Source organism: Dreissena polymorpha, chromosome 15, assembly GCF_020536995.1.
Source record: "Dreissena polymorpha isolate Duluth1 chromosome 15, UMN_Dpol_1.0, whole genome shotgun sequence".
Taxonomy (NCBI): domain Eukaryota; kingdom Metazoa; phylum Mollusca; class Bivalvia; order Myida; family Dreissenidae; genus Dreissena; species Dreissena polymorpha.
The window spans coordinates 48,470,467-48,498,127 of NC_068369.1; the positions used below are offsets into that span (position 1 = coordinate 48,470,467).

Here is a 27,661-nt window from a genome sequence, read left to right on the forward strand (position 1 = left end):
CTTACATTATTGTATCATGGTAAATATTATCACATTTTATCCAAATAATTATTACACTCTGGGCCTTTTTTACCGGACTTTTTAATATGTCATTATACAATTGCGTGCTACATTTCATATTTGCATCATTTTTTTTATTCAGGTTTAAGAATATTTGGTAAGCATGAGAATGATAACATTAAAAGTAAATCGAATACGGAGTAACACTAACACAGAGATCTGTAATAAGCGAAACCTTGTGGAAACCCCAATTTAAATAGGTGCCATCTACTGTCCAAGTCCAATGCGCATGTGAAGTATCAAGCCAATATTTGTTGATGAGTTATTGATCGAAAACAGTTTACGCATTTAATGTGACAGTGACCTTGAGCTTTGACCTAGTGACCACAATTTCGCTCGGGGTGATCTACTTTCCAAGGCCAATGCGCATGAGAAGTATTAAGCCAATCGGTCGTTTCGTCGGCGAGTTATTGACCAGAAACGCTTTTCCCACTTATTGTGCCAGTGACCATTACCTTTGACCTAGTGACCCCAATTTCAATAGGGGTCATCTACAAGGCGAATTCACATTGGATATATCAAGCCAATTGGTGAATCAGTTTACGAGTTATTGATCGCAAACGATTTCACACTTAGTATGTAATAGTGACCTTGACCTTTAACCTAGTGACCGAAATTTCGATAGGGGTCATCTTCTATCCAAGGCCAATGCACAAGGGGAAGTATCAAGCCAAACCTTGAATCAGTTGACGAGTTATTGATTGGAATATATTTCACAATCAGTGTGTAACAGTGACCTTGATCTTTGACCTAGTGACACCAATTTCAATCGGGGTCATCTTATGTCCAAGGCAAATACACATGGGAAAGCCAATCGGTGTATCAGTTGACGATTTATTAATCGGAAACGATTGTATTCTTAATGTGTTACATTGAGCTTGACCTTTGACCTAGTGACCTCAATTTCAATAGGCGTTATCTACTGTCCAAGGCCAATACACATGTTAAGTGTCAAGCCAATCGGGCAATTGGTTGACAAGTTATTGATCGGAAACGAATTTCTCACTTAGTGTGATAGTGACCTTGACCATTGAGATAGTGACCCCTATTTCAGTAGGGTTATCTACTGTCCAAAGCCAATGCACATGTGAAGTATCAAGCCAATCGGTCGATTCGTTGACGAGTTATTGACTGTAAACTATTTTCACAGTTAGTGTGATAGTGACAAAGACATTTGACCTAGTGACCCCAATTTCAATAGGGGTCATCTACTGTCCAAGGCCAATGCACATGTGATCTATCAAGCAAATCAGTCAATTGGTTGACGAGTTATTGATCGGAAACGATGTTCGCACTAAGTGTGATATTAACCTTGACCTATTACATAGTGACCTCAATTTTAAGAAGTGTCATCTACTGTCCAAGGCCAATGCATATGTGAAGTATAAAGCCAATCGGTCAATTCGTTGAAGAGTTATTGATCGAAAAAGATTTTAATACTTCGTTTGATAGTGACGTTGATTTTTGACCTACATGTAGTGAACCCAATTTCAATAGGGGTCATCTTCTGTCCATGGTCAATGCACATGTGAAATATCAAGCCATGCGGTCCACTCGTTGACGAGTTATTGGTCGGAAACGATTTTCATACTTAGTGTGATATTGACCTTTGACCTAGTGGCCCAAATTTCAAAAGGTATCATCTACTGTCCAAAGCAAATGCACATGTGAAGTATCAAGCGAATCGGTCAATTCGTTGACCAGTTATTAATCCAAAACGATTTTCACACTGAGTGTGATAGTGACCTTGATCTTTGGCCTAGTTACCACAATTTCAATAGGGGCATCTAATGTCCAAGGCCAATGCACATGTGAAGTATCAAGCTAATCAGTCGATTCGTTGACGAGTGATTGATCGGAAACATTTTTCTCACTAAGTGTGATAGTGACCTTGACCTATTGACCCCAATTTCAATAGGGGTCAACTTCTGTCCAAGGCAAAAGCACATGTGAAGTATCAAGCCAATCGGTCAATTGGTTGACGAGATATGGATCGGACATTCAGACTGGTCTACCGACAGACAGACCGCCATCCAGGAAAACAATATACCCCTTCTTCTTTGAAGAGAGCCATAATAAAGAATCAATAACAATCATAAACTGTGCTTTTTCAATATTGTTTGAAAAGATTTGAAGTAATGTTGTGTTTTTGAACAATGATTTAAGTGAATTTGAATTACTATATCAAACTTTTAATGGACATCATTTTGGTCATTTGCTCAGACAAAATTGTTAATTTCATATTCAGAATATATTATTGGTATATTCATTATATTATTTAAGTTCAAAAATCACTTTTCGAGGACTTTTTATATTTACAGTAATGGCATACTTGGCATGGACATGGTTTCATTTTTTGAGTATTTAAAAAATCTAATTTAACATGTTACTTTGATGTAAATTCTGTTTTATATGCAAGTGTCTATTACAGTTATATATAAAACAGCATATTATACATTATTGAAAAGATTATTCCCAGATTGATGTATTATAGTTATTCCGACTTCGCAAAGTGTAGTTAATTGAAAATGATATTGAACTGTATGGGAAGATATATTTTTGAAGTGACAGCAGATACAAAATGAATTATTTCTACCACAAGTAGACCACATTTGGCCTAGTGCTCTTACATAGGAACTGGTATGCATATAACACTGTTTTTGATTACTACACTTTTGAATGTTTCGATGTTTGTTGCAAATAGTGTTTTAATGCATTTGAAAATATACTTAAAACACACTTAATATTCAACTCAACATACTTATTTTCTGGTAAAGTGTATTTGGGAAGATAAAAAATACTCTTTGACACATTATTTTGTCATAACGTTTTTAAACTTATGTCATGTGTACCACCAATATGAGATATAATTTGTGCTCATATGCTTTTACCTATTACCCTTTATTATTTATGTGAATAATATTTTCAGAAAATATTGTATCTGCAACTACTATTTTGTTGTATGAAAATTACTGTACAATTCCATTGAAAGATCAAGAGATGCTCCTTTTTATGTGACCTGTCGGTAATTATTTACCTTACTCTATATGGCCATTGGCAAATTTGCAAATTTGACAAATGTGTCTGAACTGTTATCCCAGAGTTTCCCCTTACTGCTATTTAATTTAATTCCTTTTGTGAACTGCTATTTGGCAAATCAAAGTTGGTTACAGAATTTAACTGACTTTTTTCAATTTGTAATTTTTAAAATTTCATTACTTATCAGACAATATCTCTCTTCAAACGTTTAACATGATGGTTTCATTAATTCAGAGGCAAGATCATGTCATCATTAGTATTGGAATTTCTCATAAATAATGTGACCCATAGTTGATAATTATATAGTAACATGCATGAGTGATGTCATATTACACTTTAAGCCTATAATTTACCTACATGTATAAAGCTAAATTTCATGTTATTTTTTAAAGACGTTTAAGTGTTGAAAAGTTAAGATGCAACATAGTGTCGGAAATCAAGTAAACTAAGTGACATTAAGTTCGTTGTGCATGCAGATGTATCATGTTTTATTCAGTGGACAATAGCAAAAAATGAGTTTAGCATTGTTTTAGAAAATAATTCACCAAGTTGATAGGACAGAATCATCAATTATTATACTTATGGATTACCTATGCAGAAGGTTTTGCGAGCATATTGGAAATGATATCCACCTGTAAAAAGGTCCCAGTTTGATCCCCACTGACACTGAGTGAGAGTTTTCAAGTTTTCAAAATGATCTTTAACCTTTTCCCACTTAGAAGCAAAGTCAAAATGGCTATGTGCAAACAGCATAAAACCAGAATAGCCGACGAGTAACTCGACGTCTGTTCAGGGTTTATGCAGTTCCGTGTTTGTTGCTCATAAGTATCTAAGGGTTGGAAATGAAGCCTTTAAAACTTGAATCTAGTAATAAAGGTCTGACATGTAACTTTCTAAGGAACTACAAACGCGTCAAAATACGTTTCTAAGTCGTAAAGGGTTACAGAATATGTATAAGTAAAGATAGGGCCGAGGAAGCCTTGTTAACTTTGGGGCTAATAAGCCTCGACCCAGATTTAAGGCCGTGGCCCAATAAGCCCAGGGCCGCATGCTCCTGCTATACTATGAACAAGTATTGTTTCTAACGAGGGAACAGGCTATAGTGTTTTAGTAAGCTTCAGACTTTCAGTGCAATCTAAAATAAATTGTTTAAACTTAATAAGTATTTGTTAATATAAACATTCTGCACAAATTCAATTATTTATTTTACCTGTATACAAGAATCTTTCCAATCTTGTTGGTTAGTGAACTATGTCAAAAGCATCATAACTATGCGATCACTGGTGTATTGTTACATTATTATCAACATAATTTTACTTGACAGAACAAGTAAACAATGGCTACAATTAACATAATTTAACATAACTTACTTAAAAGTATCAATTTTGTTTGTTCTTTACATTTAAAGGAATTGCATTTTAAAAGTGCAATTAATTGTTTACTACCAGTCAGCGCACAGTGCCATAAGAAATGCTCGATTGGTCATTGTATGATCGGGTACTACTTTAGTGTACCCCTGGTACTCTTAAGTATACTTAAATGAACCCCGGGTACGAACATGAAACGTACCTGGCTATTCTAGCGCTTAATTGGACGCTATCCGTTTTTTTTCAAATTAAAAATGTTCATATTTATGCTAATATTCTATGAATGGCCACTATATTATCGAACGCATTACTCACAAAAGCATGTCGATGCAGGTCTTGTTCAAAGAGAATATTTTTTGTATTCCGAAGCGCGTTGTACGACATCGGATTTTGGGCGGGAATAAAACTCGGGTACATTCTAAATTGGCCAGGTACGTGTAAGTATATTTTGCATAACCGGGGTACATTTTACTACATCGGAATTTAGACAGAAATAAAACTCGGGTGCAGGCTAAATTGGCCGGGTACGTGTAAGTATATTCTCCGAACACAAGGTACACTTAAGTAGTACCCGAGCCCACAATGACCGATCGAGCTTAAGTAATCTGTATTCATCAGGAGGTGCTTGGCCACCATGTACAGCCATATATATATATTTTCTGATGTTCATTTTATTTTATTTTTTCGAATTATATTCATCCTCCACCCTAGCCCAAATATGCTTTTTTGTATGACTTGTAACACCAGTTTTTAAATACATTGATTTCATTCATTAAACAATTAAACGCATTTTTTTTAAAATTAAAAGTCACTTGACAAACCAGGTTGTATTACCAGTTGTGACGTAATATATGTGTTACGTCACAACCTCGTTCTCAACGTGTACAATATTTAGGTAATCAATGAATGTAATAGGTTATATAGGTCGAATAGATATGGTTACTCGGGGATTGTGTATATGTTGTGGATATAATTGCCTTTCAGTCCACATATCCACAGGAACTTGAAAAAAATGTGCTTGGTTCTTATTATTATAGATCTATATATAAGGACCTAACAAACTTTTTTCAAGTACCTGTTTTTCAATCTACAAAATAAAATAAATTATATTTTGATTGTTATCTACATGTAGTATTATCATTTAGAAAGTATTATTAGGAAATATTCATCGTTGTTGCTATTCAATAGTTTATTTGTATATATGGCCTGCGGCCCAAACACAATATATACATCATCAAAATAATAATACGCATCATGGGGTTATGGTCCTAACAATACAATATGAGTATGATAATATGAACATTATTATCTGTACATTTCCATCAACTGATCTCTCTCTTTAAATGAGTTATATATACACATAGCAATGTTTCGTATTAACTTTTCATTTTCAGTAGACATCAAATCATAGAATTTCTCTACAGTTGGATGTTGAAAGTAGTACAATGGTATATACATAGACCGAATATTAGCATATAGAGGACATGTCAACATAAAATGATACTTATCTTCGATGAGTGTTTCGATGAGTGTTTCACAATATAAACATTCACGAAATTCCTTATCTATAGTAAAATGTCTTCCCTTTTCTATCAAGAGGCTGTGCGATGAACTTCGGAAATTTGCAAAACATTGTCTTAACTTGTTAATATCAATAATAATTATATAATTTTCCACTTTAAAACACTGTTTAAACATTATATTATGACACAATTTGCTATTATCTCTACACCTAGCATTTCAATTTTGTATAGCTTGATCTTTCAGCTTTTCTTCATATTGTAATAAAAACAGTTTAGGGTTAATAACATTTTGTTCTTCCCAGACCAAAACCATTTCTGTGTAAGTTTAGCCTAACATCACTAGCCCAGTTATTGAAGCCTAGATTATCAAAGTACATAAGCATTTTATAGCATAATCTAGGATATCTATATCTAGGTAGATCTTATAATCGTAACCAATATTTAAAACCACGTATAGATGAAACGATGTGCATAGGGAATCTACCGGTATCTCTAAGTATGGCATCATTACATGATGTTTTATTTACATATAAACATCTTGTACATGCATATATTTGCAATGATTCTATACAATGTGGGTGTTTAAAACCCCATAATTCTGAGCCATATAACATTACAGATGCAATCTTCGAGTCAAATATTTTGAAAACAAGTTTAAATGGCAAACAGGATACATGTTGAAAGGAGTTTAAAATACATATAAGAACCTTATTAGCCTTGGCAGACATAGTCTCATGTACAGGCTGTGCATTGGGAAAATATATACGAACATATGTAAAGCCATTAACAATATCTAGTCGATTGCTATTATATGTCCATTTTTCTTTACTTGCTATTTGGCAGCCACTTTAAAACACAGGTATTTTGGATTTTGCAATATTAACTGTAATTTTCTGTGTGTCTACAAAATTCATTTAAAATGTTTAATTGTTTTGCGAACCAACAACAGTATCAGCAATTAGGGCTATATTATCAGCAAACATTAACATGAAAATGTCAACAGTATCAGGGAATAATTGGATTTCTCTGGCATTTATATTGTTTAACATTGTATACAATTCATTGATGAACATTGCAAATAAATTGGGCTCAAGCTACGCCCTTGATGAAGTCCAACAGGACATGTAAATGTATCAGATACTCCTTTATCTGATCGAACACATGATTTTACAGATGAATAAATTTGTTGTATAGCTTCATACCTTTGACACCATTTTGTTTCAGAACATTATACAAAATACCCCGATTTATTGAATCAAAGGCTTTCTGGAAATCTATGAAAGCCGCATATACAGATCAACCATTCATGCTTATATATTTATTAACAATGAAATATAAGATAAAAGCATTATCAACAGTTGTATATCCAGCTCTAAATCCTATTGGTCTTCCTCTTAAAAGTGACTGTTTTGCTTCACATGAAAAAATAGTAAATTCAAACATAATGTGTATATTATTCTGAGTCACAATCCCTAGTTTCTTGAACACCAATAACATAAAACATTTGTAAAGTATCATTAATATCATATGAGAACAGTTTTGACGTTAACCCTTCAAAATTCCAAGATACAATGTTAATAATTCCAGTCATAAGTGTAGGGCTTTGGCCATCAACTTATTTTCGAAAAACCACTGTCTCTTCCTCAGTTGTACCTGTCTCAATATCTGCTTCAGACTCCTCGTGATTCTTCTCCCCAAACCTCCGGTTGTCTCTTAAATACCCTCGAATTACAATCAAAACCGTAGTCTGATTTCTTAGGATCAGGTTTAAAGGTCACAAGTTTACCATTTTTAAAGTATCCAACTAGACCTCTTAACCTTTCTTCTTTAATATGCTTCCTTTGAAGGAATGACAAGTCATTTGACACCCTAATATCCTTCTTCTTAACGCGTCTCTGAATTTGAAATCTCAAACTTATCATCACTATTTCGAAATTTGGCTATAATCATTCTTGGTACCTCATCCTTTCTTTCGCCTACTCTTTTAGCACTGATCAAAGAATTACAATTAAACAAATCAGGTTTACCGATAACATCAAGCACTTTCTCAATTATAACAGACTCTAAAGGTTTACTATCAGACTCGTTTTCATAAAGACTAAATATTCGTAATGAAGGTTTTAGTCTCTCCGATTCAATTAGATTTAACTGTATCTCCATATTCGCAGGTCGTTCCTCCTTTTGGTCATCAGATAGAGATAATGCAGCGACATCATAATTAATATAAAAAAGTGAAACTCCAGCTGCTGGAGCAGTATTGAATTCTTATTATAAACAATTAGTTGGCCCTTTATTTAAGGCAAGTGACCGATTGCCCAAACAGTACAAAACAGCACAAAACAGCACAATACAAAACAACATAAACACAAATAAGAATAAAGCTGGGGTCACCGCCTTGGAACGGCCAATGCAAAGCATTGTGGGTTTAACCGGTTTAAGAGCGCTCAACCTCACACTTGGCGCAGCAATATTCATGATACATTTAAGTGTAAATAAAATTTAACCTAATAGTAGTGTAACTCAAATTAAACAATTATAAAAGGGAATTAAAACGCATTCTAGTTAATTACCATTTAATTACTCAAAAGTACGAAGATACCAGAGAAACAGTTACAACTTTTTGAGGAACGATGAAATGAAACTACGAACAAGTGTCAATTACATTCCTTCTTTATATAAAAATATTTTAGAATAGAGCGTCATGAAGTTAATATTTCAGATCATCACCGCGCACATACAGGAAAAAGCAGCAATAATGGGTGTAAAAGATCCATATTGCTAAGCTTGGTTGTTTATGCCACTACAAAAAAATAAATCAGGCTGTGTGCATAATGTGATTGAGATATTTTAGCAAGGATTAAACAATGTTATATAGTTAATACTTGTTTGATAATGCACCGAAACAACATTTTGTTCAATAGTGCAGTTGTAAAACTGTCAGACTCAAAACACTATTTACTGGCATTTGTGTTACCTTCAGTAAATCCGAGCCGCATGTGGTCATGTTTGCAAACAGGCTAAACCACACTCCTACCTAATCAAATTGCAGAGGATCTAACAGTCATCCAGCAAAAAAGTTAACTCTATCCTTTTTAGGTTCCGCCATTTCCTTCGCTGGTTGAAGTGTGATAATAAGTATAAAGTTCTATGATTAAAAACGGGAATTCCAAATCGCGACGAAGGTGAATGGTTACAAAATGACATAACTATGAAATACATGTATAGAATTACATTATTCCACACATACCATAATGCAACCATCTGTTTTTGTTTTCCGACTTGATACATTTACTTTCTAAGGCAGGTTCAATAAGCCAAAATATTTGCATGTGAATGACTTCAATCATCTGAAATCGGGTTGCAATTCGCGATATAAGGTTACTGGCAAAAGTGATTCAACGTTCATTAAAATATCACCTGAAAAGTTGGATTTAGTATTATTGTCTTTATTAATTAAAATGTTTTAAAATTAGTATTAACAACTTAAAACATCAAGGGCGTTCGTATATCGATGGTTTGTTTGATGATGGTGTGGTGATGTATTAAATCATTCCCAAACGATATTTATCATGATACAGAATAAATATCGCTTGCACTTGCATTTGTCGGAAGGTTCATTATACGGATCAGCTTAAAAGTCAGGTCTACTAGCGAAATAATATCCATGCTTATTAATAAATTACAGATTTGACTAGATTTCATTACACATTGATCGCATATTCAGTGCAGTTTTTTATACAGAACACTTCAACAGATGGCTGAAATTAAAAAATGTCATGTATGTATATATTTATAATCGGTCGTATGTGCTACAATGATGACATGCAAATATTACAGACCTGTGGAAATTAGTTCGAATTTTTTATATACAGATCATCCTAAAATGCACGTATGTGATCTGGTGTTATATTGCATCTTTAGGTTTTGAACTATGCTCTGTTTAACATATATATACCAAACAAGTTAACAATAATAAACTACAACAGTAAATTTGTTAACATATTCGTAAAAGACATCACCTGGATTGTCAGTGCAATTTATATTTGCAGATATTTTTGAATGTTTATTTTATAGTGACCCTGAATTGTAAGGTACATTTGAAATAATGAATGCGGCTTGTAAGCTCAAGTAATGCCGTTAACCTTGTTTATTGGGATGCACAACACACTGTTGTTCATAGATCCTATCAAAATGGAAATGCCAGTATATAGGACACTATATAAACTTATAGGAAACGTTTGGTGTTCTTATATTAATGGCAATAATTCTAAATATAAAGAAACTGACGAAAAAGTCTAGTGATTTTACGGTAATGAAAAGGATATACATGTACTTAATATTATTAAATATCACCGGAAAGGCCTGATGATTTTAGGGCATGAGCATAATGTATATTAAACATATTGCGATGCAATAATCAGACAAAACTCCAAGCATTATCCTTTTTTTCAAAATAAATATTAGATATACAATGAACATTTTATCGGCTCATAGGATGACCGGAAAGGCAGAGCGAAATTTTATGGAAGGTAATTTTTATAAACACATTATAAAGTAAAACCGGGGATATCTTATGCAATAATCGGCATTGTAAAAAAGGTATTATTATTCTACATCCAATGTGTATTATGACAAAAATTAACACATGCCTTTACAAATGGTTGATATTTCCGAAATGAAAGGTTAATATGAAACAAGTTAACTTTGGAACCATTCGCCTGAATACTGGAGAGCTACATGTATAAGCTATTTTTGGTATACAGGCTCGATGTCTAATTTCATACACAACAGACATTGGATGCAAGTGCAGAATACACAGGCTAAAAAGATGTAAAAATTGCCTGCACAATATATAGGAAATACGTTTAATAATGATGATTTTAACTGTTTTGTGTGTTTTTGTGTGTTATCATTGTGGAAAGAAGGTATTTATTTATTTATTGTTGTTTTTACATTCCAAACATACATGTGCTACTTGTTTGTTACATAACAATATCTTTGACATGACTTCGCGAGAATACACTGGATCATACAAATAAGAACTGTCCCCTGACCTGAAAAAATAATTAACGACCGTTAATTTTAAATCAAGGGATCAATGTGTTAGGTCAAATGGAAGACTTTATGGAGAATACACAATTTTACAAAATTATCCTGGAAGTTATTATGTAAATGTTGTCTTAAAAGGTTGGGTTAAATGACAAAAAATGGATTTCTGTCTGATAATAACGAAACTTAAAATTGAAGGCAGGCATTCTACGCTCATGTGCTGTTTGATAGTTTTTGAATGGTAAATAACTCAAACCGACACATTTGAATTTGTTTTTTGAACAGCGTTTTTGTTAATAAAATTATTTTATATAAAATGACTAGAAATTTAGTTAATATACGATAACTTATCATTTACTGATAAGTTTCTCCCAAATAATTAATTAACCTCAAAATGCAAAATTATGTTGAAAATTATTTGTGTTTTGTTAAAGGGGTGTTGCGGCAGTTTATTAAACCAAGGATAACTCTTTAGCAACACCGCATCGCTTTTATCACAACCCGATGTTTGTTTGTACTTGATACATATTAGGATATCGGATTTTAAACCATATGCATTTTCTTGCGTACATTTTAAGTGACATTTTCATGATGCCACACAGAAATTACACATTTGTAGCGCAAAAACGTTTTAAACGAGGAGTTGTGTCATACGATTGTCTGTAGACCTGGCTGACAGATCTATAGTATACCAACAACGGATGAGGTCCAACATAAGGACACAGTTTTAGATACGATTGTTTCGGATACAATAAGTAATATCCAGAAAGACATTGAACCAGTGTCAGAGACACTTATAATTGAGTCTTCTGCTGAAACACCCGTACCATCGGGAAGAAGAAACGTAGAGCTTTCTTATAGTGTTGATCAGTTAAATAAATGTTGCAAGTGTGACTCCAAACTAAACTGGACTAATACAATACGTTAAGATCGATGTGGGTTTGGGTCAGCTCTATATGCCATGTACAGGACCTGTGGGACAATTAATAAAACATACACTAGCAAACGGCATCGACATGATGGCTGCACTCTATCTTTATTTAAGGCAACACACAAAGGTCTTGAAAACTATTCCCAAGTGTACCTTAGAGTTATCTTCTCAAAGAACAGTATTCTGCGCACAATGCTTTGGGTGATGTGCAAAGCTTGCAGAAGGTATGTACAACTGTTGGTGTTACAGACCATCAATATTCAGAGCACGGCTGTACTGTTCAGTCAACAATTTATAAATGCATTATCAATGTTAAAGTGTACAACACATCTTTAAACACGCAATGAACTCAAAATAAATAACATGGTTCCAAAATGAAGTGTGGACACAATTGCCAACAGTGTTTTGTGTTGCGCACACCGTTAATAAGCAGCTAAACAAGGCGGAGAAAGTGGACTTAAACTTATCCTTTCTGAAATAACTCTTTGGGGATAACCAGGAGTAACACACACACTTAAAGAATTAAAATACTGTTTGACGTCCAGAGGGATAAAAAAATATTACGTTCTGAAGGCTTAATACTTTATTGTCTGGAAGTTGATCTTTGTTTGTATTGAAACTATTCATGTAATTCTTTTGAAATAAATTTAGGGTCATGAATATTACCTGTAGTACATTTAAATTTCCTTTTTGCAGTCTAAAGTCTGATTAATTTGCTATATTTTCTCATTTTTAGTGATAGCATTAATAATCATAATGTATCATTTACTGTTGTGTTTAAATACATTGACAATCATTTGAAGTAATGATGCTTAATTTACATCTGGAATAATGTTCGTATTTGTTTTTTAAGCTATTACAAACACAATCAAAATACTATATATTTGTTAGGTATTTTACAAGGCTATTTTTTTGCAATTTCTTCAAAGTATTGATCTTTTTAAATTTTGACTCAATCAATAGTGTTGTGACCAAATAGTGTATCCTTGAGTCGTTTGATTATGCATATTCTTATGTTAATGATTAAATATTGTATTATTGTTTTGTATTTTGGTAAGCTGTTGTGATCCCTGTTAAGATTGTTAACAATTTCAAAAGTTTATGCATATATCTAGCAATCTATATACCGGTGCTTGGGTTTAGCCTAATTGCTGTATTGTATGAAATTTGACACAGACGTTAGAGATGGTTTAAAAGAAAACTCTTTGTTAAAAGTGCGGTGATCCCCCCTTTTTTTGTTTTATGAATTCAACACGCATATGAACATATTTGAAAAGTTTCGCAGAATTCTATTAGACAGAACTTTTTATAATTCAATGTTTGTGTTTAAAAAAATAAAAAAATAAATAAAATTGTGGGTAACATAAAAACTATAAAAATTTAATTTCTTAAAATATAAGTTCTGTTCTCCATTTTTGTTTAGATGGTGTAGTTTAATTAAAAGGTATATTATGTGTATCAGCTTATATAATACCTTCATGTTACCTATTGCATAGGTTATTAATTGGTTCGACTAAATAAGATGTTTTCCAGTTTAAATGAAAAAGTACATGTTATATACATGTAATGGTGAATAAAATCAACACAAGGCCGGTGACCTTATATTTTCATTTCATTTTTCATATAGTATTTGTTTGTAGTACCTGAATACAAATTTTGAACATAATTTATTTCATGGACAAAAATCTGCAAAACTGCTGCAACACCCTTTAAATCAGAATATAAATAATCAAAACAATGTGGTTATTGCAGTTAGTTTACGGTTAAGACATAATTAGCAATAGCTACAGGTACACATACATGCATTATTTATTTCGCATTTATATTGCAAGCTTGCATGTATATAACATTTACATTTACAACTGTAACTTAGAAACAACGCTGTTAGTACGAAAATGATAAATGTATAAACTGGCAATTCACAACTTCATATAATTTTTTTTAATTTTTGTTTTAACTTAAAACATTTTTATTATAGACTTGGCTTTTTTCCTTATATAGAGAAGGGTCGTTTTTCACAAATTTGAGCAGTTCGCTACTCAAATATTCGCAATTAAAAAAAGCGACAGATTTTTTCACAATTTTAAAAAGTGCACGAATCATTGTTTCACAATTCTGAAACGTGCGTGACTCATTTCATAGCAAATTTGAACATTTTGCGACTAATTCTTCACAATTTTGAACAGTAAGGGACTAATTGTTTGAACGTTGGCTCTTTTTTGCACAAATTTTTACAGTGCGTGACTTATTTTTTTCTCAATTTGGTCGAATCTGCAAATAATTTTTTCACAAAAAGACTCTTCTTTCCTTCACCATATCAGCCTCGTCTGATATCACATGATATAAAAAGTCAGCGGCAATACATTATCTATGTATCTATAGTTTAAAATAAAGACGATATGAACCATAGAGTAGTTAAATAGTAATAAAGTTGTAATGTTTTTGTTTGTATTGCTTTTGTACCTATATATTAAAGTCGATGTTATTGGAATGTGCATTATACTTATGTTCTTTGCTCATGTAATAATTCTGATCAAAAATCCAATTTGTGTAATGCATATGTCTGTCTTGTCTTGCGCATTTGTTCTGTGACTTACTAAGTGTAAGTTGGTTCCTTGCCATAAGTCAGAACCAAATTGTAAAAAAATGCGATTTCTCCTTGCTGGTCTAATTTTAATTAATGGGTAGTCTATTTATGTTAAATTATTACTATCATGCTTGCTACTAAAGAAGGACTAGTGTATGTATAATATAAGGTATATTTCAGTAGATAATGGAATTTGATTTGATAACCTGTGTATTTACTTTTACAATCCGTAAAGTCATACCATTTAAAAATCAATTTAAGACGAGGTCACAGGCTTTGCTGCAAATCGGGAACTGAAGAGATGGGAGGAGGACGCATATGCGCTTTTGTCAATGACTTTTGTTATTGTATATTATTTCTTAAAGGCTGTCGCTCTTTTGATTTATTTAGTTCACGTTTGGGTATGGTAAATCATATAGCCTCGCGAAATGCATTATACGCGTATGTGTAGTTGGTGACATTAACGGATGTTTACTTGATCTAAAAAGTAAGTTGTAAGGGTAATCCAACACTCGGAATGCACCTCACCAAGACAGTTGATGTTGTTATTAAAGAACACAAAACTTTTATTGTGTTTTTTTTTAATATCTCAATAACCAGTATCAAGCTGTTCCGCATATACATTTGACATACAATATATGTACAAGACATGTCACACATATTTTTAAGAGTTCCGCACCAAGCTATGTGCATCTTATACACGTTTTATAAACGTTTCATTACAGACTGCTCCAGATTTTGTCCAAATTCAACAACTGTTGTATTGGCTGAGGCATACGTATTTGGGTTTTGAAGTCGTTTGAAACTACCACAAGTTACTTATACCATTTAGGAGTTTATGTTTGGGATGAAATTGTTTGGTTTAACTAGATTCCCAAGTAAGGCAACAGTTTATTATAATTGTTAAACACACAACTCCTTAGGACCGTCCCACAATTACATACAACCAACCTTAAATATCAAAATGAAATTTTGCTCATATCGAATTACAAAATGAACTCAAAGATAACCAGGTTAATCATGAAGGCTACCTAAACGTCTATTTCTGTAAGAGCTCTTTCCTTCGCCTTAATGTTAATCATACTTAGACATGTAAGTTTGGATAATATTCCTTTATTCAGCCGTATTCTATTACTAAAACTCGCGACATATATAGCGAACAACATGTAAACTCCGAGATATTAAACACCAGAGAAGCAGTATAAAATGGACACAAACTCACACAATGTCTACTTTTCAGTTGTACACTGGTGTGTAAACAGCAGAAAACAAACAAGATAATTTTCAAAATATTTAAGTTTGTATTTTATATTTTCCGATGAAATTCGCCATACATATACTTTAGTATACAAACAATATGTATGTGTAATTTGGTGGTTGTAAGTTATATAGTTATTGACTTACAGGAAAAAGGGTTTTGTTGTCTGCTTGAAATTCAAATTTCCCTGTAAATGCTAAGCACCGCCCATTTGAAAGGTTAAGAACTTCTCTCAGCCAATAGCTAGCGGATGACTCAAATCAAGTTTACATGTAAATACAGATTCAACACTACACCAAATTTCTGTCTGCTCAAGCACGTGTTTTTGTTTATAAACATGCTAATGTTATCAACATATCACTGGCGGATAAACCCAGCCCACTATTTAATGAAGGTTGACATTTTACCACCGAAAAATCACGCAAGTGAGATCCGGCTTTTAAGTAAGTTGTTTAATCCTATAGGGATTTCTAATAATTTTTTTCAATACTACATGGCTTTCTCATACCATACCTTGTTGCTTCTAGAAATATGTTGAACGTTTTGCCATGTTGAAACAGGCTTAAAATATACGTAAAATAAAATAATTATCTTCACTTAAACTTTAGAGATTGCTAGTTGCGTCATTTACTCTGCAATTCCAATTAACGATTAAAATAAGTGTTACTTATTTCAGTATGGTTTGTTATATGATCACACTTTTTTAAATACATGTTATTAATCCTGATTTGGCCAATCTTAAGTTAAATATGGTTACTCGTGATCGGATAACATAGATTACGAAAGTCTCGTAATAAGAGAGCATTAATCAGCGATCCGAGAAAACACGTTGAAAATCATCTTAAACATGTAGAACAGACCATAACTCGCTTGTCTTTTTAACATAATTTTGTTGTTAACAATGACTTCAAATTCAGTTCTCCATACAACAACAAACCAGACGTTTTAACATTGTACATGTAACATCTTAAAAAAAATATATAGCCTGTTTCCGCTGTATTCGCATTGTTTGAAATACAATAATATTATGATTTGAAACGTGTATGTGTTATTTTGACTTCTTCTACAATCAAACGCATGCGAGTTGAGTTTATGTTGACATTCCGTGTTTGATCATACTGTTTAAAACAATGGCCACGTGTTTATAATATTATTGTGGAAAATTGGTAACATTATGTGTGAAACGTATAATATTTTATTCCAGATCAAAGTCAGAAAAAAGGAATTCACAATCATCGCAATCGCTTACACCGCCTTCCAAAACCACATCAACAACTGCGACTTTGACTTCAGGGTAACAGTAGTATTTTTCGTTATAATGTTCAAGCAGTGGACCAATTTAACAAGTTGTTATTAAACCAATTTTGATCGTGTTTCCCCCAGTCGTTGTTGACAGTCTCAAAATTCCGTAATAGCATTGGAACTAAAAAAATGATCACTCTCCTGTATAATAATTCGGTATGTATATGTGTTTATATGGTATCGACTTTTTACTCGACCTTTTATTGGTTTGCAATTTGAAACATTAAACATAGTTATTGTTGAATAACATTTTTTTTCTCTGTTATATTTTACAAATATAGATTTGTTAAAACATTATGCAGATTACGAAGTGATAATAAACAGATGCGTCTAAAACCTCATCAGTTGTGATTTCTACTTATGCTGTACAACTTGATACATTATGCGTAGATCCAAATGTTTTTATTATATGATCTTTAAGTTAAGTATTTGAAACACCGCGTTAAACACTTTGCAAACATACTTTTCGCTGAGTTTAAATTATGAAATAGGGCTCTTCGAAATATATGATATACTTTACTCAAACACACGATAATAAAAACGAATGTCTCAAGACAATGTAATTCCATTCTGATCGAGCTTACTTATGTACAGAAACGAACAATGCATATGGTTTTATTTGCAGCGCATTTTATAAGAAACCATTCGTTTATGGAAAAACTGACGACGGTCTAGCGAAGGTATGTTTTATTAACCATGTCAGACAGATAGTCGATTGCACGGCTATGTCGTTCAAAAGTTACAAAACCGTAGCTCCGAGGTGTATGTAAACATGAAAGGTCAAATCTCGTGGTAATGAAACGAAACATCATAATAACTTTTTATGGACCATACCCGTATTCCGCATATATGAATTTTCAAATAACTACCCATAAGTGAATAACAGATTGCGATGGAGTTTCTGGCGCAAGTCTTGGGGCCATAAGTGAAAGGTTTAACTTATAGTATAGACCTAACGTATAATGATTGCATACTTAGCGTTTTTTTTAATTAATCATAGCATCAAACATTCACTGTGAAATAGTGTTACGCTTGTTTAGAGGTAATGTGTAACATATGGCTCTTGTGGGAAATGGCTGTATCAAAAGTCAAGGATCCAATATATATCACATCCACATGTATTGATGTATTTAAGCAAATGTGACGAAACGTGTTAGATGATAAACATGCATCATTTGAAAGAGCTAATAGAACAATTGCCCTGCCTGTTCGTGACAGTTAAACGTGGACAAGTTTACATGCTGTTTGATTTACTTTGTGTCGTACCTGCTTTTTGTAAATTGTGCCTCCACACTTTACCAAAATTAATGTTTTGGCTGACGATCATTGTGTTTTTGTTTAAAAGGTATTAAATTTGTTTGCCAACATTTCTTAAGTTTTGACTAAGGCACTACAGCTGTTTAATGAACAAACAATGATATAAGATACACGTTTATGTATACATTATGTTAATAGTACATATGCCAAGCTAGATATTATGAATAATCTTACTCGTGTTATACAATTCATATCTAGCATTAATGAAATTCAATGGAACATAAGAATTCGTTTTCTTTGTTTTAAAGTTAATCAAGGTCAATAATGCGGACATTGGGAAGAGTTACCTTTTAAAAACGCTTTCGCAAGAAGTTCTGAAAAATTGCCCACATCTTGAAAAGAAACGCCTGCTGCTGTCGATTACTGACGGTGATGACCCAGTGTTAAACGATGTGCACTATGAAACGTTGAAAAAAGGCATCACGAAACTACTGCCCGGTATAAACATTTATAATTGCAGAATAATATATTATAATCACATGACATTTAAAAAAAATAAATTATCACGCAAAATGTAAACGAAATAGTAAAAGCATATTTTTTCTCGCGGAGAAGTTGATCTTGCTCGTTTTGTTTTTGGTTGCATTATATTTAATTGTTACGAGAACACGATGTTGCTTTATTACTCTCTCTCTCTCTCTCTCTCTCTCTCTCTCTCTCTCTCTCTCTCCTCTCTCTCTCTCTCTCTCTCTCTCTTTCTCTCTCTCTCTCTCTGTCTCTCTCTCTATGTCTGTTTCTCTCTCTCTCTCTCTCTCTCTCTCTCTCTCTCTCTCTCTCTCTCTATCTTTCTCTCTCTCTCTCTCTGTCTCTCTCTCTATGTCTGTTTTCTCTCTCTCTCTCTCTCTCTCTCTCTCTCTCTCTCTCTCTCTCTCTTTCTCTCTCTCTCTCTCTCTCTCTCTCTCTCTCTCACTCTCTCTCTCTCTTTCTCTCTCTCTCTATCTCGTATGTTCTCGCTCTAGCTTGGACCTTTATAATGGACTAAGTTTGATTCGGCCATGGGACGCTTAATTTCTTCATTCGTCCAGTTAGAATTGTAAGTTTACATGTTATGTCCTGCTTACGCGCTAACACTACATACCGCTCAATGTCAACTGGTTATGTGATGGCAGTAAGAGCTCTGATTTATACGCAGTGTTATTAGTAGTGAAGCATGTAATATGCTGTAAAGTCTTCGTGAAACTTTCACTATGTTTGTATGCTTCTCTGGAGTGGTTAAAGAGAACGGACATGTTCAGACTTAAAAAGCACACTTTATAAATGAATATAATATAATAATAACATTGAAATAAAAACACAAAAAAATGAATATACTGCTAAAAATCGATGATTTTTATGATCGGTAATTTCCGTAATGCATTCGGCATTTTTCGCCACCATTTTCCCTGATGACGTAGTCGTGAGACAACTGCGGATGACCCAGAACGACCTTTATTGTTATTTACGCACTGAAGCTTGCAATTTTTCCCGAAAAACGTCAGGGTATTAAGAACTGTGTTTGTCAATTACTAGCATTAAAACAATTTTCAATCTAAACTGTGTTGATTTCCATTCGATTTGTAACGTGACATTTAGGATTTACCTATTTGTACGATAAAGCAGTGTGTAGCTGCAACGCTCGTCCCGAAAAGGTGACAAAAGGATTCTTCGGCTTTCCATACGACGATACTATAAAGCGTAAATGGATTCGTGTCGTGAATTCAGGAAGGCTAATAGACGGAAAGGTTGTGGACTTTGCTCCTACGAAAAATTCAAAGTTATGCATTACACATTTTTAGGACAATTGTTTTGTGCATCCTCCTAGTGTAATGGTAAGTGCGGGCATAGGGCTGAGACTCTTGCTGCTTCCTGATGCAGTGCCAACTCTGTTCCCTGACACGGTCAACTTCAAGGCATTACAGCCGAAAGCCCTGAAGCCTGACGAGTTAGGACCACCCAAACGGAAACGGGACACATACGGTGCTTTTACAAAGCGCAATCGTAAAACGGTAAGACCATATTACTAAGGTAATTATACAAAATGCATTTTAAATTAATCAGACAAGTTTTATGTTCTTTCAAAAAGCTCGAACACTGGAAATGTAAAAGATATACTTAGCATTGATTTAAAATCGTTTTCTGTAAAGAATGGCTGGCAGCCTGTAGCAAAACTGACTTTCGCTGTACTGCAAGATCTAAGACAGTGTTTTGTCAGGCATGAGTTTGAGCCCGACACATGTAAGTCTCACTCTTTTCCGAAGGGGTTAATTTAAGGCCTTTGTTGTACAAGCATAATTTTATAACTATTAACCAAAAATAAAACTTTCATTAATAATGTGTAGCTTACCTTTTTATTGTAAAAAATTTGAGAATGGCATCTTTTACTGATTCTATTGTTGTTATTGCTGTGATTCCCCATCTCTGACCAGGCCGGGTCATATTCCTAACAGCAAAAAGTATATTTGTTGACCTAACCCAATCCAAAAGATTTCCAATTGATGGTTTAGAACCAGAGATGATTAGGCTAGATATAGGGTGCCATTTTACTGATTTATTTGTGTTTGGGATTTTCTTATATATGTATATGTTAGTTGTATGATTCATAATTAAACCTGTATAGCAAAAAGAACATACTTTTCCCAGTTAAAAGAAAAATGAAGTAAAAATTCCCATTTTCACAGATACATTTCATATTCCCAAAATGGTAAAAAGCCCTGAATAGGAGCTTTTTATGTCTCAGAACTAAATACCTATGTGCAATTCAGTAACACACAGTTGATATATTCCATGTATAAGCATGTGCTAAGAAATAGGAATACATTTCATAAATTAAGTAGCAAATTTGAAATTATAGTTGTCAGTTATAGATTTTAGTATATTATTCCTATTAAGGCTAATGGTAGTGCAATATATTTTTGAGCACAAACATTGTAATATGCAATACGTGACTTAGAAACAGTTTTCACTGTAATAATTTTATTTTGGTTCTTAAGACTTTAGACATTTTGAGATTTCATATTAGAATTTAGCAGAGACATCGATAACACATCTACGTCTCTTATCTTATGTACTACAGGTTTATTGCTTTATAAAGTACACAAGTGGATGAAAAGAAAAACATATATAATTACTATTTCGAATACAAAGTTAAAGTTATTATACAAGTTTCTTTGACAAACCTTGTAGAAGTAGATAATAAAGGAATGTTACTGTCATCTAAAGACAGTATTATGATGAGTGTAAAATTAAATAAGCCATTTACAGGTATTTCTTTAACATGTCATTTAGATGATTCAATTTTGTGGTTTCTGTACAAAGTAAGTAGGCCACCAAAGTGGCAATACATTTGCAAATCACCATGCCAACAAAGCATGGACTTTGCACCCTGTTGGCAGAAATTGGTGTATTACCATCTAACAGCTGCCATATATCAAGTTGGTGTCATCAAATTGTTTGTCCTCTTTGTTTCTGTGATGTTATCAGTGATCTACTGTTATCAATTTAATATGGCATAGACAGCAATAAAACAAGGAGACTATCAGTCTTCAGTAATCATAAAAACAGAAAATACAACATACTATACAAGCATAAGGGTATTTAAAACTAGATATGAATTAAAATGTTTATATAATGTATAAACTTTTTAATTTAGAACACAATATTTAATTGTATTCTTGTTCTGTACCTTTTTGTTTTAATATGGTTTAAAACACACTTACTGGTCATCTAGTTATAATTAAATATCAAATCTACTAAAATGGTTTTATTGCACAGATGTTTTATATGCAGTTATACAATTAGAAGTTGAACTTTAACACAATAATTAATGTAAAATTGTTTTCACCTACATATATAAACTTGATCATCAACCATAAAAATCACACTGTTTATCGGTAATTTGATCAATTGACCAAAATTTCTCCTTAAATGACACCTTGTCCATGCTTCCTTGAACACAGTTTTATAAATACAGTAAAATGTGCAGACCACTTTATTTGTAATGAAAAATCTAAATGTAGAAAAATCATATCAATATTATATATATATATATTATAGTTGCCAGTTTGTCCTTCATTCCTTCCTTCCGTCACACTTTTGTTACAGTTTCTCATAGCGCCTTCATTATTATACCGATCTCTTACATATTCGGCATGAAGGTACCTTGCACGAACTTCTACCTTTTTATGAGGTTTGAGGTCACCTGGGATCAAGGTCAAGGTCACCGAGGCTAATAATAGATTTTTGTTACAGTTTCTCATAGCGCCTTCAACATTTTACCGATCTCTTACATATTTGGCATGTTGGTACATCGCATGGACCTCTTCCTTTTGAGGAGTTTTGAGGTCACTGGAGTCAAGGGAAAGGTCACCGAGGCTAATAATAGATTTGTGTTACAGTTTATCATAGCGCCTTCAAAATTTTACCGATCTCTTACATATTTGGCACGTAGGTACCTTGCATGGACCTCTACCTTTTGATGAGGTTTGAGGTCACTGGGGTCAAGTTCTAGGTCAACGAGGCTAATAATAGATATTTCCGTCACACTTTTGTTATAGTTTCTCATGGCGCCTTCAATATTTTACCAATCTCTTACATATTTAACAAGTAGGTACCTTGCATGGACTTCTACCTTTTGATAAGGTTTGAGGTCACTGGGGTCAAGGTCAAGGTCACCGAGGCTAATAATATATTTTCTCAAGGTCACAGGTTCAATCAAATGGTTAAAACATTCAGCAACTTATGTTGATGCAAATATAAGCATTCAAAGTCCAGCAATATACCTTAAACATGAACGTAAGGTTTTCAACGATACTTGTTTTACATTAATTTTAATTATTATTCAGGTAGATAAGGTTCTGAACTTGGCAGAAAGTTATTTGTCTGCAGAATCACAACTTGGAGAGGCACCTGCAGGCCTTTCAAAACCTGATATGGCAACATCCAATTCAAAGGCTACTCAGACTACAGAGGTGAGAAAAACTAAATAATAAACCCAAACAAAATCTTGTTCCAAAATCTCCCATCACAATTTACATGTGTAGTTAAAAAGTTAATGTTTATATATGAACAGTTGCTTGTATTTATTGAATGCTGAGGGATTTGGATGTTAAGCATGGATTTTTTACTTCATTAAAAAACATGCAATTTGATCTCTGTCACTTAGCATGTTACATCATTTTGATCATATTGTTTCTATACATATGTTTGAAATTTGTTTATATTTACCCTTTTCGTTGAAAGCATGCAGATTTGCAGACGACCAATTTCAATCACTTATGCTATTAAAAGTATGCATACACTGTAAAAAAACCCTTATGTTTTAATTTTAGTCGGTTGTGTTTCGACCAACAGGGCATAAGAGTTTTAACATCAACATTCAACCTCAGCGGAGAAACAAAGCGATAATGGGGACTTTGACTGTAAAGAAGAGGATCCTGATTGGGAGCCTGATCATGACTCTGAGGAGAAATTGATGTCAGATGATGAGGAAGAAGAGGAGGTTTGGTATGTATTAAAAAAAACTTTCTTGTAGTATTGTTATGTTTTTATTGATACAAACAGTTGATATTCATGACTGCTTTGTACTCGGTCTACTTTATACAGAATATTTGCTACCTTCATCTGTACATATGCATGTGTGTTGTGCATAGCTAACATACTCAATTGGAAACATTTTAATATATAACATCTTTTATCAAAGTTAAACTGAAATTATGTTGAAAAATTGTCAACTAATTACAATTCATAGCTGTATTAACATGATGAATGATTTAAATCTATTCTTAGAATAAAGACCTGATAACTTAGTTTCTAAGCATTAGTTAATAAATTATGTCAATGTATAATGTTTTGATGAGTGCTTTGGTATTTAAAGTTATATGTTATTTGATTTGAAAACTTGTATACATGTGCCTATTTTAAATTGTCCATGGATTTTCCATACTCATGTTTGTAAGAAATGCATGCATTTTAACTTGTTTTTGTAATAATTGTTCGGTTACTTTACATGTATATCGCAAGGTAAATGTTGTTCATCATAATCTCTTTTCAGGGTCAACAATCCTGAACCATCTGACAGACCAAACATTGTGTACGAGAGCTGTCTTCTGCCATTCCTTCTAGTGTGCACTGTTTGCGGAAGTAAGTGCACTATTACTCGCAAGTCGGTGCGTGGCGGCCAGCTCAAGATTAATACTTTGTGTGCAACCGGCCATACTAAGGACTGAGAAAGTGCTCCAACTGTCAGCGGCACACCAATGATAAACTTGCTTGCTGCTGGGTCTATTTTGTTAGTGGTGTTTTGATAAGATAATTTTTGAACTGCTTAGACTTTCTTAAAGTTCCCTGTATTTCATATAGAACGTTTACACGAATTCAATCGTCCTATATTCTACCAGCAGTTGATAATGTTTGGAAAAGATCTCAGCAAAAAATCTTCAAGATGTGTGAGGGACGTTCGCTGAGGCTAGGAGGTGATGCCCGCTTTTTTTCCCCCAGGTCATTCAGGCAAGTACTGATCGTACACATTGATGGACATTAAGACTGGACACGTCCTTGAAATACAGCATGTTCAGGTATGTTACTAATTTTAAGAGCATAGACATGCCATTAAATAAATATTATTGACCAATAATTGAAACTACCTGTAATAGATCAACAAAATCCAATGTTTTATTTTATTGCAACCCTGCCATTAAAATCTCAAATCCACATAGTACTTTTAACAGCAGGACTCGGTTTACAAAGGAATGTTGTCATAAATATAAAAGTTATACTGGTTATGATTTGTAGTGATTATGCAATGAGATACCCGTAAACCATTATGATTTGCCACCTGATGATTTTATGGACATAATTGCTATTATTTTAGTCTCTTTCTGATATTTATATACAACAATATTAATGAATGAACACTGTATAACATTCATATTCTTGTGAATGTTGTTCCATATAGTAATATAGCATGTACGATTGTTAAATTTCAGATTAATGAAGTGAAGAACAGTAATGCCATGGAGCTGGAGGGCCTCAAGAGGACATCCTCAAACCTGTTTGCAAACGAGCTACAGATATCAGACCTGGTTACTGACCGGCATGTCCAAGTTAGAAAGGTCATGAGAGAAGAGATGGGCCAGATTCGCCATTGGTTTGATGCCTGGCACATGGCTAAAGGTACTTTCTAATTGATGGATTTTTCATGTTTGTTGCAAATAATCCTTAATATTTAAAGATAATCTATTATTTATACAGTTCTTTCTGGTACACCAGTTACCAAGAAAAGGGTTACAATGGTAAAAGTCCACCATGGAATGACTGAACTACTGATGAAGATGAAAAAAAATATCCATACTATATTAACAAACAAATACATCAGTAGTATCAACACGCGTGTTAAAACATTTTGCCTGATAATTTGTATAACCCTTTTATTTTGATTTATTAAGGGATAAAAAATAAGCTGATTTGACTTGGAAAGAAAAAAACTTGTGAAATAGTTGGACAGTGAACTCAGTCGATTGCGAATCGCATGTATTACTGTGCTGCTTTAAGTGCTGGCAATGGTGACATGGTTGTCCAGAAATGGCTGTCAATCGGAAACCATGTTTGCGACATACACGAAGGTCACGGGGACTTGTTTCCAAAGTGCCTCCATGGTCCAATACAGAGGATCTGGATAAAGAAAGGTATGGTGAAATATTATGTGCTAAATATATGTAGTCTTTTCCAGTGCCAGTCAATTAATCTCATTGAATAATGAAATGTGTATTTTTATATGTGTGAAATTTTTAATTTTCAAATATTTGGACTATATTAAATTTTGAACCTTAAGCCAATAATTGTTAAGTTTTTTGTATCTAATATCTGCTTTAAAATATTGATTAACAAATTGCTTAAGGAATTTATGAGTTATTCCTCTCAAGTTATCTACAAAGGCCTCAAAAGTAATCTTTGAACTTGTGTCCAACATTTTTTCTAATGATCTTACCAAATTTTACATTTGAAAAATTATGTTGGGCTTCTAGAGAGGGGCATACGTGTTCAGAAAAGGTACTGTTGTTTTATTTCATAATTATTTCAATTACATGTATTGGATTGTATATGTTCTATTACATTTGTTGCCATGAAAGTTAGGTTATTATTTGTCTTTAGACTCAAAGGCGCATAAGGAATTACTGCTGGTCATCGGAAACAAGCGCCTTCGCTCTGACATTCGAAAGCTGTCACCAGCTGAACAGACTTCGATGCTGGAGGCACAACACAAGGTGGTCTGCCAATTTGCTCCAAAATTTGTTAGCTTTTCATAACCAGCTATGAAACAGAGGTATGAATTGTGATATTTTATATTATACCCACAGAAAAGCTAGCGCAAAAATGCTTTTTTTGTCATCAGTGGTTCAGTATGCATCATTTCACAAAACACTCAAACTTTAAATAGTATTAAACAAATGAACATGGATTTATCTTTTTCTACGGATCAATACACAATGATTTGGTGGTATGATTAAACCATGAGTTGTTGATAACACTGTGTATGTATGACCAAAGTGTTGTTCATTGACCCATTTTAAACTTTAAAGCTAAAATTAGTTTAATTCCTACATGATTGATAAATATTTGAGAAATTTAAATGAGAACTAAAGTTGATTATTCTGTGGTCAGGATTTTGACTTTTCTGCATTGGTTGCGGAAAGTCTTACAACCAAAAGTATGCTCTTTGTTTATAGCAAAAATTAACATGCTAGTTGAATAATAAACACTGCCTGAGAACATTTTTTACCATAAAAAGTGTGATGGACTTATTATTTCCATAATACACTTGCATAAGTTGTGAAAACAATTTTGAGTTCGTTCTTGTTACATAAAAAAGTTGACTTAATTTGTGGTTTAAAGTATTTTTTTTAAATTCAGATTGCATCTGGCAGCCCTGCATTCAGTTTCTAATGCGCACAGAAAACATGCGGAGACAAAGAACGGGGAAAAGCGCTACAGAATTTCGTATCCGAAGTAAAAGGCGGGCCACCATGTCGTGAAACCTGTTAAAGAAGCCTGCAATTATGTTAATGGCCCTTCTAAGCACAATAGAAAATTGGCATTCTAATATACATATAATGCCACAACCTTGTTATTGCAAATGGCCAGCTGGACTCTTATTCAATATTGTTTTTTTATAATGTATGTGTATTTTCTGTATTGTTCAATGTACTTATTTGTAACAATGCATATGATTGGTTTTGAATGAGTACAATAGCA

At 33.3% G+C, this 27,661-nt stretch overlaps 2 protein-coding genes and 1 long non-coding RNA gene across 3 annotated transcripts in view; all 3 read left to right on the forward strand.

Annotated features, from left to right (window-relative positions):
• LOC127859735 (uncharacterized) overlaps nucleotides 1-27,661 on the forward strand; it is a 122,571-nt gene that overhangs the window by 4,490 nt on the left and 90,420 nt on the right. Inside the window, exons 3-5 of the mRNA XM_052397243.1 lie at nucleotides 17,019-17,108; nucleotides 17,742-17,796; nucleotides 18,682-18,871. Of these exons, the coding sequence (XP_052253203.1) occupies nucleotides 17,019-17,108; nucleotides 17,742-17,796; nucleotides 18,682-18,871 (335 nt within the window). The remainder of the gene's footprint in view (nucleotides 1-17,018; nucleotides 17,109-17,741; nucleotides 17,797-18,681; nucleotides 18,872-27,661) is intronic.
• LOC127860678 (uncharacterized) lies at nucleotides 20,273-25,577 on the forward strand. Its single transcript, XR_008039886.1, has 5 exons — nucleotides 20,273-20,418; nucleotides 23,254-23,379; nucleotides 23,740-23,914; nucleotides 24,462-24,984; nucleotides 25,396-25,577. It is a non-coding gene; the product is annotated as an uncharacterized LOC127860678 (long non-coding RNA).
• On the forward strand, nucleotides 25,861-26,726 carry LOC127860677 (uncharacterized). The gene is made up of 2 exons (XM_052398914.1): nucleotides 25,861-26,094; nucleotides 26,561-26,726. Exons 1-2 carry the CDS (start codon nucleotides 25,938-25,940, stop codon nucleotides 26,713-26,715), a joined length of 312 nt encoding a protein of 103 aa, XP_052254874.1. The 5' UTR covers nucleotides 25,861-25,937; the 3' UTR covers nucleotides 26,716-26,726.

Coding starts and splice junctions, on each gene's coding strand:
- LOC127860677 (XM_052398914.1), top strand. CDS start 25,938: ATGTATTACTGTGCTGCTTTAAGTGCTGGCAATGGTGACATGGTTGTC. Junction 26,095..26,560: donor GAGGATCTGGATAAAGAAAG/GTATGGTGAAAT, acceptor ATTTGTCTTTAG/ACTCAAAGGCGCATAAGGAA.